At 43.0% G+C, this 13,897-nt stretch overlaps 6 protein-coding genes across 6 annotated transcripts; 2 read left to right on the top strand and 4 right to left on the bottom strand.

Annotated features, from left to right (window-relative positions):
• Nucleotides 1-1,740: 1,740 nt before the first annotated feature.
• Bfra_006408 (uncharacterized protein) lies at nucleotides 1,741-2,201 on the bottom strand (the record flags this gene model as incomplete). The annotated part of the gene is made up of 2 exons (XM_037336781.1): nucleotides 1,741-1,971; nucleotides 2,004-2,201. The coding sequence occupies 2 exons, from the start codon at nucleotides 2,199-2,201 to the stop codon at nucleotides 1,741-1,743; spliced, it is 429 nt and encodes a 142-aa protein (XP_037198147.1).
• A 997-nt stretch (nucleotides 2,202-3,198) lies between these two features.
• On the top strand, nucleotides 3,199-4,170 carry Bfra_006409 (putative 14-3-3-like protein; the record flags this gene model as incomplete). The annotated part of the gene is made up of 1 exon (XM_037336782.1): nucleotides 3,199-4,170. One exon carries the CDS (start codon nucleotides 3,199-3,201, stop codon nucleotides 4,168-4,170), a length of 972 nt encoding a protein of 323 aa, XP_037198148.1.
• A 977-nt stretch (nucleotides 4,171-5,147) lies between these two features.
• On the bottom strand, nucleotides 5,148-6,700 carry Bfra_006410 (putative acyl- dehydrogenase protein; the record flags this gene model as incomplete). The annotated part of the gene is made up of 3 exons (XM_037336783.1): nucleotides 5,148-5,308; nucleotides 5,434-6,453; nucleotides 6,535-6,700. The coding sequence occupies 3 exons, from the start codon at nucleotides 6,698-6,700 to the stop codon at nucleotides 5,148-5,150; spliced, it is 1,347 nt and encodes a 448-aa protein (XP_037198149.1).
• Nucleotides 6,701-7,402: 702 nt separating this feature from the next.
• Bfra_006411 (uncharacterized protein) lies at nucleotides 7,403-8,845 on the bottom strand (the record flags this gene model as incomplete). The annotated part of the gene is made up of 1 exon (XM_037336784.1): nucleotides 7,403-8,845. One exon carries the CDS (start codon nucleotides 8,843-8,845, stop codon nucleotides 7,403-7,405), a length of 1,443 nt encoding a protein of 480 aa, XP_037198150.1.
• Nucleotides 8,846-9,402: 557 nt separating this feature from the next.
• On the bottom strand, nucleotides 9,403-11,223 carry Bfra_006412 (putative gpi mannosyltransferase 4 protein; the record flags this gene model as incomplete). Its single annotated transcript, XM_037336785.1, has 4 exons — nucleotides 9,403-10,363; nucleotides 10,412-10,539; nucleotides 10,594-10,979; nucleotides 11,109-11,223. The coding sequence occupies 4 exons, from the start codon at nucleotides 11,221-11,223 to the stop codon at nucleotides 9,403-9,405; spliced, it is 1,590 nt and encodes a 529-aa protein (XP_037198151.1).
• Nucleotides 11,224-12,910: 1,687 nt separating this feature from the next.
• Bfra_006413 (putative scf complex subunit skp1 protein) lies at nucleotides 12,911-13,727 on the top strand (the record flags this gene model as incomplete). The annotated part of the gene is made up of 4 exons (XM_037336786.1): nucleotides 12,911-13,078; nucleotides 13,155-13,246; nucleotides 13,322-13,492; nucleotides 13,551-13,727. The coding sequence occupies exons 1-4, from the start codon at nucleotides 13,015-13,017 to the stop codon at nucleotides 13,725-13,727; spliced, it is 504 nt and encodes a 167-aa protein (XP_037198152.1). The 5' UTR covers nucleotides 12,911-13,014.
• Between the last annotated feature and the right edge of the window lie 170 nt (nucleotides 13,728-13,897).

The following is a 13,897-nucleotide window of genomic DNA, read 5'->3' on the forward strand; positions in this document are numbered from 1 at the left end:
TACCCAGCCTCATCAGAGTAGATACGCTCTCCATACATAACAAAAAATCCCAATCAATAAATCAACAAACCAATTCTTTCTCCTCGCCCAAGAAAAAGGAGTCAAGAAAATAGGAGTAGCGAGGTAATTTCATGCAAGTTCCCTTCCCCCCAAAAACCCATCTACCAAAAGCAGTCCGAAAGAAAGCAGCCAGCATTATCTAGAACCTCATTCGGAACCTTGCGCGAACCTGAAACTCGCGTAATTTCCTCTCTGAAGAGTGGATCTACACCGCTTTTTCCCTTTTGAGTGGTTGAGTGATGAGGAATAGGATGAGGTTTTTTTTTTCCTGGTTGTGAAAAGGGTGGCTGCATATTTCATGGATAGAATTGTGAATCGTGTGCTGGTGCTGGAGGGAATGAATGTGTTGGCACCACAGAGTGGATAATGAAATGATGAAATGATGAATACTGTACAAAAGATGGAATAATTGGATATCACATGAAAGACAGGTGCCTCTTATTTATTCATAACTGTTTGTGAATTTTATGATGATTTTTCATTGGACAATTGATGTTGTTCTCGAGGTACCTAGATTGAGAAGATGGATAGCATACTAGGTACATAGTAAATCCTGATAAATATAAATGCGTAATGCCTCCTGCTATCCAGTAAGAGCGGTGAAGGGGGGGGGGCATTAGCTTCATCTTCTATTTAGCTAAACTCCAAATCTCTAACTTGCATATGCATAAAGTGATGAAGCCAGTCGGAGAATTTCCATCCCAACGATTAATATCCAAATGGTGAAAGAGCAAGCTTCATCTGTACTATTTATGGCTACCTAGTACCTTGAAGCTCCTAGATCTGTTGGTTGCTATTGGTCTGGAATTATGATGGCTATTTGTATGTATAGATAGCTTGTAGCTTGTTGCTTGTCATCTTGTAGAAGGTTCTTTTTTTGGAGATTCAGTTCCTTGCAGGTGAACCCATGGAGATGAATGAGTGCAGTATCTAGGTTCTGTTCTCTTTCTATATTGGAGTTAGATGGCTAGATGGCTATTCATAGAAATTTGTGATAGATGATATAAGGTAGAGGGCTCGCAAAAGAGACTGATGGTTTCATTATTGGCCGTAGATGCTTTCTCGGAATCGTCTCAATAAACGTGAGGATACACAGTACTGGTTGTTCCTCTTCAATGTAGCTTTGTAGCTTCTTGATAACTTCTTCTGTTGGCATTTCAAGAATTGTTATTGTCAAATCAACCCTTCATAACCGAGGTTGCCCCACTACATATACACATACTCAAAGCATAATCACAACCATAATTATCTTCCACAGTAATAAAACTAATACATAATAAAACTAATACATTGGAATATTCTGAATATACATTAATCCATTAATCCATCATACATATCCTTCATATACGCACCAATACCAAAATGCCGTACCGCAATCATTCTACCAGCCTGTCGTGTCCATCGTATCAAACGGGAACTCTCTAGCTTCTTACCAAGATATCAGCCTTTCTCCGTTCCATTTCCCTCTAATCTTCCCCAAAATGCTCCTCACTTCTCACTTCCCACTCGATCTGTGCTGCCACGTATCTTTGCAGGTCGCTCCATCCAACGCCAAAATATGCAAGTACAGGCGTTCCGCATCTAAAAGATCGTAGCTTGTGCATTAAACCCTCCAACTACATTGCTGCACGACGGGGGAGCGATAATTCCAAGTGTTTAAGTGTGTCGGGGTGTTGCATATTACTTACATTTCCATTCTAAAAGAGAAGAAGAGGTAGCGTAGCTTCCATCATCAAAACCTCTTTCTTGATCTTTTTCCAGCTCGCGTTTTCTGCATCTCTTCCAACTTTCTAGATCTTGCAAGAATTCCAATCTCCTAGAATGTTGTTTTGTTCCTAAAAACACAAGCTCCTTCTTGATTTTTCTTTCTTGTATACGCTCATTTTCAATTGGGAACAGCAATTCCCTATCCTTTTGATCGATTCAATTCGAGTACTCCGTACACAGAAACGTTTATTTATTTTTTCTGGTTTTCCTTTTTGCCGTTGTTCTCCCACGTCAACATACGAAAGCTTCCTTGCAACATTTCTCCTCAACCCCCTCTCCAGAATATCATCTGTACAAAACACATCTGAGAGACGTCCATCGGTCACCGCCTCTCGTGTACAAAGAAATTTTGTTTCAGGTGCAATTGCGCCCATTGAAAAGGGAGTCGAAATGTTTTGTACTCATTCCAATCTCTCTCTTGAAGGATTAAAGGGTTCTCGGTGATTGATTCGTGTGTTGAGCCTACTCCTGGGAAGGCCAAGTACACTTGCAATTGGCTACCAGGTCCTTATTGCTTCACATCAGTGAGAACTTAATTGTATTATATCTGGTCAGTGAATGGGTCAATTGTTTGAATTGATGTACTCCTGTCGTTTTGGGAGTATTTGTTTGGTTGAGAATCTTTTGTTCTGACGAGTTGTAGTATACTTTTTGTGTGTAATGTGGATATCGTCGTTGATTGATTCATTCGACGTTGGGGAATATACTAATTCAATTCAAAATTGCCCTCTCAAGGAGTAAAGACGAGAGAAATAATTCAATCAGGTTATTCGGTCCTTTCGATTCTCTATCTTTAATTGATTCACTCGGCTGGGCGAATCGATCTTCTTCACACTCTTCAATTCTCCACGATATTCAAATTTTATTTTGCGCCTTGTCCACACACAATCAAAGCATTTGGACGCACTCGAATACAGGAGCGACTAGAACATTGTGAAGATTGGACTGGAAGGACGTTTATTGAAAGGAGGTGGTCTGAAGGATTTTTGTTTAGTTGGGGTTGCTGAAGTGAATTCGAATTATTTCAAGTCATTTGAATCACGCTCACTGTCGAATTTTGCAAGACCTTGTTGGATACATCACAGGATCGCGTCGTCGAAATCTTTGCTGGATTTATCCTCTCTATATACGAGTCCACCAGAAGATCCTATCACTGGTTCTGGTTAATTGGTCCTTTATACTGCTCTTAATTTTTTCGCGGCGACGCGCTCTCTTGCATCACGCAACCAATACTATATCGAGCAGATTCACAATCCAGCAATTGATTCTATCGTCAGCCTCTTCATCAAGAGCCTCTGCTTTCCCCTCTTAATCTTTTGTACAAATTTTCACGTCCACTTCCACGCCATTTCACATTCACCAATCATCACAATGGCATCCTCAGAGGTCGACACAAAGTTCCTTGGCCAATTTGCCAAAAATATTCAATTGGACCACCCACTGCTGGCTCAAAATCTATTTCAGATTTTGGGAAATCTCACCATGCTCTCCAAGATGGTTGTGAAAGCGCGAAAACTCAGACGACTCGACACAACCCGTGATACGAAATCCGTCGAACTATATACTCGAATCATTTGGTACGCAAAAGAAGGTTTGAAAATTCTAGAACAATACGTTCTACCTTTAGTGGCAGGTTTCGGAGAGTTAAGAGTCCTCGTTTATAAACTGAGAGCGAGTTATTATCATCTCTATGTTCTCTTCCACAATACCCCTGCGATCACTCTCAGGACTCCCAAGATCTCTACACCACCTGGTTTGACATCTCCGCGCTATAAAGAAAAAGGCAAAGGGATCGACAATACCCTACCACCCGACCCACATCGTCCATCCAGCATTCAACTAACCCACGCTCTCGAAGGCGGACCCGTCGGCGGACCACCCGGTCTCTCTCTCCCACCAGATATCACAGGAAGTTTCCTCATCCCCGCTCTCGATTACCGTCCCTTCGCAACCCAGTGTTTCGAAGACGCATCCATCCTTGCTGATCGCCAACTATGGGGTTCTCACCCTCTGCGTCTATCTGTAAAAGTCGAATATACTGCATTTATATATGATTGTCTGGATGAAGCGAATCGGTCGAGAGAATTGGCCCGGAAGACAATTAATGAAGTCTATAACGCAGATGAGGGAATGGATGATGATATGTTTGAAGATGCGGCAGAATTGGTAAGTATACTGGGGAAGATGATGAAGAGGGGATTGGGCACAGCCACGAGCGCGGGAACTAGCACAGTGGGTGCGAGTGGAAGTGATGAGGGTACTGTGAGGGGAAGGGGAGGGGAATTGGAGAGAACACCGAGATTACATGGGGATACATTACCGCCGATGCATAACCCAATTTGAGATATTTCGACCGATGACGAGAGAGTGGCTATTTGAATCAAACTGCACTGTCACCTTCCACGAGATTTTACTTTTCCGCCCAACACGCAAACATTAATCACGAGATACCCACCCCCGATTCGAAATATACCAGATACGATATCCAACTCCCACAAATTCGAAAACGAAACAAGCACCCAAACCACACCAAAGCAATCAAAAGAAGAAGAAACACAAGCACAAGCACAAAACACAAACCCCAAAAACATAACCAGGAGGAAAGATAATCATCGTCTGTCTAGCTTCATCAAACAATGAAGCTAGACAAAGACAAAGATTCTGCGCGCGCATCCATATGTATGATAATAATGATGATGAGAGTGATGAATATAGTATTTTTGTCAACAAAGAAGAAGATGAAGAAATATATGTACGATTGTTTGTTGGATTGTTGGATTGATTAAATAATTATATACCCTCGAATACGAATGATATGATGTGACGCGCATTGGTATTGGTATTGGTGTTTGAGTGAGGTGGTGGTTTTGTTGTTATTCATGAGATAGATAGATGGTTGAGTTGATGTGGAGCTGTGGTTGGAATTGAGGTTGCTAATATAATGATGATGATGATAATGATGATAATGATGATGACTTTGAAATGAGCGATGAGTGATGAGCAATGAGTTGGTAAATGTTTCTGATTTTATCTGGTCTGTTCTGGGTGAATTGAATTGATTTATTAGTATGGGGAAGAGAGGAAGAAGCTTTGGTGTGGGATTATGGATATGTATGTATCATAACGTATTATATCTTCTACTGGATATAATGATACAACATTCGAATCCGTATATATAAAAGCTCTTCAATATACCTATCATAATTACCATGTGAACCGCTTCATCACTCACATCCCTTCATTCATCCTCACGATTCAATCCGACCCCCCCACCTCCTCCCCATCCGTCATAAACCCCCCTCATAAAACCAACACCCACCTCACAATTTCGATCCTCCCCCCGGTCTTTCCAACCCCGCTTTCTCAAGTTCATTCTTCATCTTCAATTGGTAATTCTTGACTAGTTGCCGGATGGACAGATCGAGCATGACATCCTCGCTGCCGCCGGGGATACGGGCGCCGGGGATTTCGCGGAAGATTCCTGGGGAGGGGGATGTTAGTTTTGGGGGAGGGGTTGAGGGAGTTGGAGAATGCGAATAGAGGGAAGATGAGGGGTTAAAACTGAGTGAAAAGGAAGGCAAAGAGCAAGAAAAAGGAATAACAAACGTTCCACCACCTCCCCCATTCCACTCTTCGTATACCCATTCCCGCCCAAAAGCAACACCGCGGTCGACGCACAACTCTCCAACACCATCCCCGCCTTTGCCTTCGCCAACGCCGTCAAGCCCCCCAGCTCACGATTCGCATCCTCCTCTCCCAAGCGCGTCATCATCCACGTAAACCCTTCGATCCACGCCCAGTGACTCTCGAGCTCCGCACCACATCTCGCCAAGCGATTTCTCACAACCGGTTGCTCCATCAGCTGTTTCCCAAACGCTTTCCGCTTCATCACGTATGCAAACGCTTGGCTCAGCGCCGTGCGCGCAATCCGATTGACCGAAATCGATATACTCAGTCGCTCGTGGTTGAAATTCTGCATAATGTATTTCATACCCTCTCCTTCGATTCCAATCAAATTCTCCCGCGGCACCCTCACATTATCCAGCTCGATAAATGTCGTCCCCGCAGCCGTCTGTCCACCCACCTTTATCCTGCGCATCGTCACTCCCGGATACTGTAGTAAAGGTACAACCAGAAGCGAAAGACCGCCTGGGCCCGGTCCACCCGTCCTCACAGCCATGGTAGCGTAATCAGACCAGAGACCATTGGTGATCCATTTTTTGGTCCCGTCGACGATCCACTCTGTCCCATCATCGCTTTTGCGCGCGGTGGTTTCGATCGCGCTGACGTCGCTTCCGGCGCCGGGTTCGGTGATCGCTATACAGATTCTTTTTTTGCCGGTGAGGAGATCCGGGAGGAAACGAGCTTGCAGGGCTTGGGAGCCGAATTTTAAGATAGGGGGAACCCCGAAGGCGAATCCGGTGGTGATGGCGCCGGAGGGGCCGAGGGACCCTGAACGATGCATTTCATCCGTGAAGATTAGGGTGTGCATGTAGTCGAATTCATCAACTGGGAGATCGCCAGGGAGATGTGTGATACCGATTTCTTTGAGCCATTTTACTGGGAGCGGAGAGGGAAGGTTGGGGATGAGGAAGTTGGCGCGGGCGAACTTTTGGTAGAGATTAACTGGATGTGTTAGTGTTCATTTTGGTTGAAGATTTATAGTTGAGATGTGTAATTGGAGATTTCAGGATGAGTATTGTGTACCGGGTACATCTCCTTCTTTTTCCCAATCACCTGCTTCACCCAGTAATTCGGAAACAAGCGCTTGACATGTTTTTTGCCATTTGCGATGTGAAGCATTGTAATATGGAGATGGTAAACCCATGAGCCAAGGAGGCTCAGAGAAGGGGATTGGAACTGAGGAAGACATTTTTGGGAACAGGAATCAATAATTCGTGATCTGAGTATTCTAGGAAGTTGTTATTATGAAACTACAAAAATATGTGGAGGCTATACGGAATAATTGAAAAGTCCTAAGTATCAAAAAGTATGGGGAATTAGCGTAATGCGGGGTGGAGGCGGGTGTTTTACCGCATGAGCCGAGGCTTTCATGGGTAAGGAAGGTTTATATAATTGTTGGTCTAGACTCACGTGAAATTGTATGTAAACAGATATTCTCTATTCTGATATTGATGTTGAAAAGTTTGTGAAGAGAAAAAAGTTCATACAGATAATGGAAGAAGCTAATTCTGGTAGAAACTCATACTCTCATACAAGTAAAAGGCTACCCACGATCCAGTTATCTAGCTTCCTGTCAAAGTAGCGGTCGCGAAAGGGCGGCCAAAAGATGATTTAGTGACGGGGTGCTTATGGTACAAACACATATGAAATATTGCATGAGATTCTCATTGCTGAAGTTTTGACAATTAATTTTATTGTGTTTGTTACATACATGCAGACCTTGAGAGCATCTTAGCAGTGAAGAGTCCTTCGCATTTGTTCAAAATTGATGGAGAGATTCCATAAGCTAAACTCCCATCTATCTCTGCTGGTGCCATGATCAAATCGACATTATATTCCGGGAAAAATGCAAATACCGTATGTAACTCCCTGATGCTTTATTGATTACCTATTACAAATAGTAATGTTTGAAATATACTCCCAATTCAATTCCTGCTTCCTTGCATGCCTTGATCAAATCATTTTTGCCCAGACGATGTTCTGAAGAGTGAATACCGCGCCACGTCAAGCTGATGTACTTGAGATCTGGAGCATATCTTTCCTTCTCTCTGACCAATGCCAACACTGCCGTAAATGTCGTGTGATCAAAAGAGTAGCAGTCTTTCAATGTGAGATTTTGGAGACTTCGAGGGATGCGTTGTAAAAAGGCTCTTGTGTGATCAGCGTCAGTATCGTCACCGCTGTCTGTTTCTGCAGATGTGTTCTTATTTATTGAGTCATCAAGGATAACTCCAGCGCTGACAACAATCTCCTTTAATTTTGGAAAGTTTGCAAATGAACCAGGTCGACCGAAGGATCCAGTATCAACCAAATGGGGGCGTATGTATTCACTTGCCACTCCAGCTTCAATGAATTCGAGTGTCTCCTTACTGGCCATCAAACCGTTAATCATCTCAGTGGAACAAAACGGGGCGCTGATGCTGGAGTGCTCTAACGCAAACCTGCGAAGTGACGGACAAGCGCTCAGGAGTCTTCTCAAATTTTCAGGGTGGAACACACTACGCTCAAATTGCAGGTCCTGGACTCGAGAAGTAAATGTTTCTGGAATGCTGAAGGGAGCTTTCGGGAAAAGGTCATAGGCATCTTGAACGACGAACTTTTTGAGTGATGGCAATTCAAGACGCTGTACAATCTTTGAAAGTGGTACATGATCATGCGAAATGTTCTTTATTGACATGAATGTCAATTCAGACATAGAATATGGCGAGATTTCATGTTCCAATGCTCTCTGTTTTGTCTGAAGTGCTACTGCGTGCGCAAACATAGGGGCGAAGAACTCTGCAGTAGGGTCAATGGTGCCCGCATTTCCACCACGCTTAAAATTTCCCTCGGACATATGAATCTCCTTCAGATTGGTGAGAAGACAGACAATTAGTGCCAAGATACCGTCACTACCCGGTGTCCTGCTATTCCCCAATCCAAAGATACCTGTGTGCCAGAGTTTTGCTTGTTTACTGCTGGCGCTGGCCTCATTGACCTTGATTCGAATGAGAGTCCATAAGCCGGTAGCGGGATCGGATTCATCATCTAGATGGGGATAGAAGAGTCTCCAGATCTTTTCGAGTTCTGCACGAAGTAACCATGTGCATTGGAAGATTTTTGAGAATTTCGCAAGATCAGGGCGATTGACTATAGTGCGAAGGAAGAGGTAGTGGCAAGGATCTTTTGGACAAATTTCTTCAATCTTGTCATCGAAGGTAATCGTAGAATACAAATAACGCGTGGCAAGTTCATTTAGCAGATGGCAAGTCTTGCAGAGCTCGCGTGAACCGCTAAAGTCAGAGAATTCGAGGATCGCATTGAGAAGTTCGTTGGAAAGAGCGAGAAGTGGCATCCTGAAGGGTTGCTTGATTGTCCGAAGTTATTTTGAAGATTTCACAGTAGAATTTGCTGAAATATTCTCAAACTATCTCATAGAAGAACTGAGATTCTGATGCTGTGGGATGTGGAAAGTAATAAATGGATAAAAAACGAAGCATGGTACGGGCCAAGTTTCCAATTCACTAGGCAAGCGTATGGCATCCAATGAACCACCACTACCATAACCGTAAAACAAAACGTTATGGAAGTAAATGAACAGAACGAAGACCAATTCACCAAATTTGCAAGATTTGATGCGGCTCTCTCCATAGATGGCTTACCAATTTTCATTCAATGCTATTCACAGTTTGTATTTCGACATCTGGTCTACATTGAATGATTTATTAGTTCAGTCAGGCTTTGTAGCTGGGGAGGAGGGTTCCTCACGGGTAGAGAGAGTACTTACCGAGACCATAAACCCCGGAATGTCGAAACCTGATGAAGGTGAGCTGCATCGCAGAATGTCAAGATAGCCACATTTTGAAAACAAAAACAAAAACAAAAGAACGTTGATTTATAGGCTCTCCACAACTAACTACTTTCTCCATTCTCAGAGATATCTCTCGATTCCTCCATGTCCTTGGTTCCTTCCGGGCAATCCATCGTAACTCTCCATGCCGCAATTCCTCTCCTCCCAATCACCCTCGTGATCGTACTCCAGAACCCATCATCCCCAAAATCCATATCATCCAGATTGAGATGCTTTTTATATGTGAAAATTTCCTCAAAGTACAGATCTGTTTGATTTGCCGTATATTTATCTAGGAAAGTGGCGGATCTGGGTGCGATAAGATAGGTAGCTTTTGTAAACTCTTCTCCAGATTTTGGAAGACAAGCTGCTAGTTTGCTAACCTCTTCTATCATGAGCTCTCCTCTGATGCCCATGAGATCATGAGTGTCGAGCACTTCATTTTTGCCATTCAGTAGCCAAATTGGCGGACTGTAAGTTTTCCACCAAAAAGCATGAGTGGCGTCTAGTTGTTTGCTCAAGAAGACTTGAGTTGGGACAACTCCTCCCTGATGGTATACACCCATCAAAAGACCCAGTAAAACATTAAAGAAAATCCACAAACCAACCCAGATACGCAAAGCAACTCCTGATTTGGGTAATCTTACAGATGATAATATTAAAGGAATGGCTGGAAGCAAAAATCGTGCCTCTTGGTGTTTGAAAAATGAAAGAACAACAACACCCGAGACAGCAGAGCAAAATCGAAGAGGAGCCACAGGTCGTAAGAAGAGAAGTATTGTGGCGGGTCCCAGTAGTTGTGGGAGATTTATTAGACTATGTTGATACCATGGATGTAGGCCGTGAAGCGCAAGATTTTCTGGTGCAAGATTATACTTTAGATTATTAAATGGAGTAATTGTTGGATGGGAGAAAAGATAGGACCAAGTGACCGGGACTTTGGCGTAGAAGTTCGTATCCAAAGAGATTGCAATAAATGTAGCAAGGAGACCGAAGAGGATCATCGAAACGAGCGAAAAGGGCCTAATCAAAAATCAGCTAGGGTAACACATGTGGGTCGAAAAACCTTACTTTCTCTTGAAATGTGGTAATAGACGAAGACCCGGAATGAACAAAAAGGCTGGAAAGGTAATGCGATTAAATACCCCAAAAACCACAACGAAGGCAAGAATTCCGCATAATGATACGGAAGTGTGCTTCTACGACAATTAGCTTCATATTCCACATTTTACACATTCTCCGCATCGTCCTACCTTGATTGCCTTGATCTTCTGTATCAAAATCAAACTCCATGCGACTGCCAATGTTTCTATCGAGTTCGAGAATGTATGTGTTTGATATGTCCAGGTGACGTATGAAGATGCCACAAGTAAGACTGCACTTTTGTAGTGCCTTTTTGATTCGGCCAATTCCCAAATAGCCCAATCTCCAAGCACAAAACTTAAAGTCAACATCAACAGCCGCAACGCGAAAAACACTGCTATCGGAGGGATTTCCCCATCATTTCCATTTCCTATCCAGAGCCATCGAAGGAGTAGCATCGGCAGACCATAGATAGGCCATAATGGGAAGACACTTCGAATCGGATTTTCGGATGTAAATTCCCAGGTTAACTTGACAGGATAGCTGAAGATTTGACCTGCAGATTGTTAGCAGAGATGCTTTGTAGATTGCATTTCATGCAAGGAGCTCCCTTTACAGATATGCCGACCGAATATATCTGCCGGAGCTAAGGGGAAGCTACATCATGAAATAATGTGAAACTTACCAGCTATAACCTCTGGACCTTGGAAGTTCTCATCGGGATGTAGATAACTTGGAGAAAGGGCAAACCAAACTCGTAGAAGAAGAAGAAATAAGTACGCACGCCCGAAAAAAGGCATTTCTGATATTTACCTAGGGCATACGTTTGAAGGATGAGAATGGGAAGAAAAATTGGATTAAATTAAAGAAGTATTCGCAAACGCGATAAAAGGATAATAACAGAGAAAGAGGTCATTGGAAATGGGAAGAGAAAACCAAAGGACACTCCAAACACTGATAAGTATGAGAAATATGGGTTGTTTGATACGTTTTTCAAACGGAAACGGTTGGAAAGTAAAGTCGCGTTACCTTTTACCTTTTATTTTTTTCCACTTTCAAGGATGGCATTGGGGGTATGACGGAGATCAGCAATCTCGGAATGACAGGAGATTTGGAATGGGCTGACCAATCGTATTCATTGCCGAAGATATTGCTCCTTTCATTCCGGATGCAATTTGTACATTGTAGTGATGATACAAGATACTTTGTGCTTTTTTTTTTCAGCTTAGAAATTATTATATCCTCAATAATTAGTAAAAGGGGTAACGATGAGATGATGAGATGAGGTTTGTAATAATGATGTTACACGAAGACAGGTCTTAGGTACTATGTATGTAATAAGTACCTAGTGTAGCCTCAGGTAGCCTGACCTATGATAGCATCAAGCTTTTCGGCTTTTGATTAACCTTTATTAAAATGTTTTCAGTCAATTTGGACTCGGAGTCAATCTTTTGGAGGACTGTAAACCCCACCTCCACCTGCATCGTTCTATATTTTGGATATGATTTGCATTTTCGTAGGTACTCAGTGGATTAGACGCCGAATGATAGAATGATGATTAACTCAGTACTATCCAAAGAAGATTTTCGAGGAATCAGCTAGAACAAACTTATTCACTTGGCAACATAGGTACTACCTAGGTAGGTACCGGTACTCTAATCATAGTAAACTCCTTGGCCACTTCTCTTGATGGAATCTTTCGTTGCGTTGTACTTTCCGAGTCTCATGCTACCTATGTAATAACACACATATCACGTGCTCTGCTAGCCATGCTGTGAGCGGAGTTGAACCAGAAACCAGACAAGGCTGAGAACCCATAGAAAAGCCACTCTATGCTATATGTGGTACTCCGTAGTTTGACTCTTGACTCTGCCTCGTCCCCCAATCACAAGAGTACAGTGCACATCTAGATCCAAGCTTCACCGACTCGAACAAAACAGAACATCCCAAGGCTTCCATCAGGTAGCGCTTACTTTGACTGATGATGAGGAAGGCGCTAATCCAAAATAGACGCTGCTTGCTACGGTTTGACATGGTGCAATGCAAACTGTACAATCCCAGAGAGGGAAAGGGTGATTGCTTGTTAGGTAGCTGTAGATACTTTGTTATTCTTCCAAACTTGATCCCCAGTGACTCAAAACATTGGTATTTAGGCAACCGATCGTCTATTCACCGTATAGAAGGCTACGACAGCTACTTCCATGCCCTTCCCTGATATTTAATTTACGCCAATTGAACATGTCAATTGTTCATGTACAGCAGTTACGATTCACTTTCGAGACTCTAACATGGTCCAGCTGTGATTGATGACTTTTATTGACTTTTGAAGACCAACTAGAAAAGACACTAGGACGTACTAAAATACTTAATTCATACTACACTTTTTGAACCGGGATTTTCTCAGGCTAAGCGACCATAAGGCCTGACATAAAGGCGCCTTCAATTCCCATTCAAATCCTCCTTCTCATTAACACATACATCCACCAACTTGACAAACAACTCAACACAACTCAACTCTACAATCTCACCCACACACAACAAATTCTCATAACCACCACCTTAACACAAAGAAAATAATAATATCTTCCAAAATGTCTGAAGGTACCGCCACCACCATCAAGCTCGTCAGCAATGACAATGTCGAAGTTACCGTTGGTAAGTTACCCCGCCTACTATCCGAACCCAAACCCGCAGACCGAGTTCAACAATGAATGCTAACTTTTATCAATAGAGCGATCTGTTGCTGAGCGCTCCATGTTGATCAAGAACATGTTGGATGATCTTGGAGATGGTGTTCTCGAGACTCCCGTCCCAATCCCTAACGTAAGTTTAGATCTCTGACATCATTTCACCTTTATCCTCATTGAACATCAAACTAATAATTTTTTCTCTTTACAGGTCAATGAGGCTGTTCTCCGCAAGGTTATCGAGTGGGCTGACCACCACAAGCACGACCCTGCCCCAACTGCCGATGACGATTCAGATAGTCGCAAGAAGACTACTGATATTGAGGAATGGGACCAAAAGTTTATGCAAGTCGATCAAGAAATGTTGTTCGAGATCATCCTTGTAAGTTATATTTCTTTGAAACAAAGATGCTTGATCATTTCTAACAACTCACCATTAGGCTGCCAACTACCTTGACATCAAGGCTCTTCTCGACGTCGGATGCAAGACAGTCGCAAACATGATCAAGGGAAAGTCCCCAGAGGAAATCCGAAAGACTTTCAACATCACCAATGACTTCACTCCTGAGGAGGAAGAGCAAATTCGCCGCGAGAACGAGTGGGCTGAGGATCGTTAAGACTATACGTTGATAAAATAATTACCGCGGTTACCGTATGATACCATCACGATTTGGGGGTTGTTTATAAATGTGGGGTGATGGTTAGCTTCAGTAGCATGGGGGGAGTTCTCTGATTGTTTCTGATTACCAACCGAAAGTCCAGGTTCATACACTTTCATGGCGTGGGG

The sequence above is a fragment of the Botrytis fragariae genome (genome assembly GCF_013461495.1).
Source record: "Botrytis fragariae strain BVB16 chromosome Unknown tig00000000, whole genome shotgun sequence".
Lineage (NCBI taxonomy): Eukaryota > Fungi > Ascomycota > Leotiomycetes > Helotiales > Sclerotiniaceae > Botrytis > Botrytis fragariae.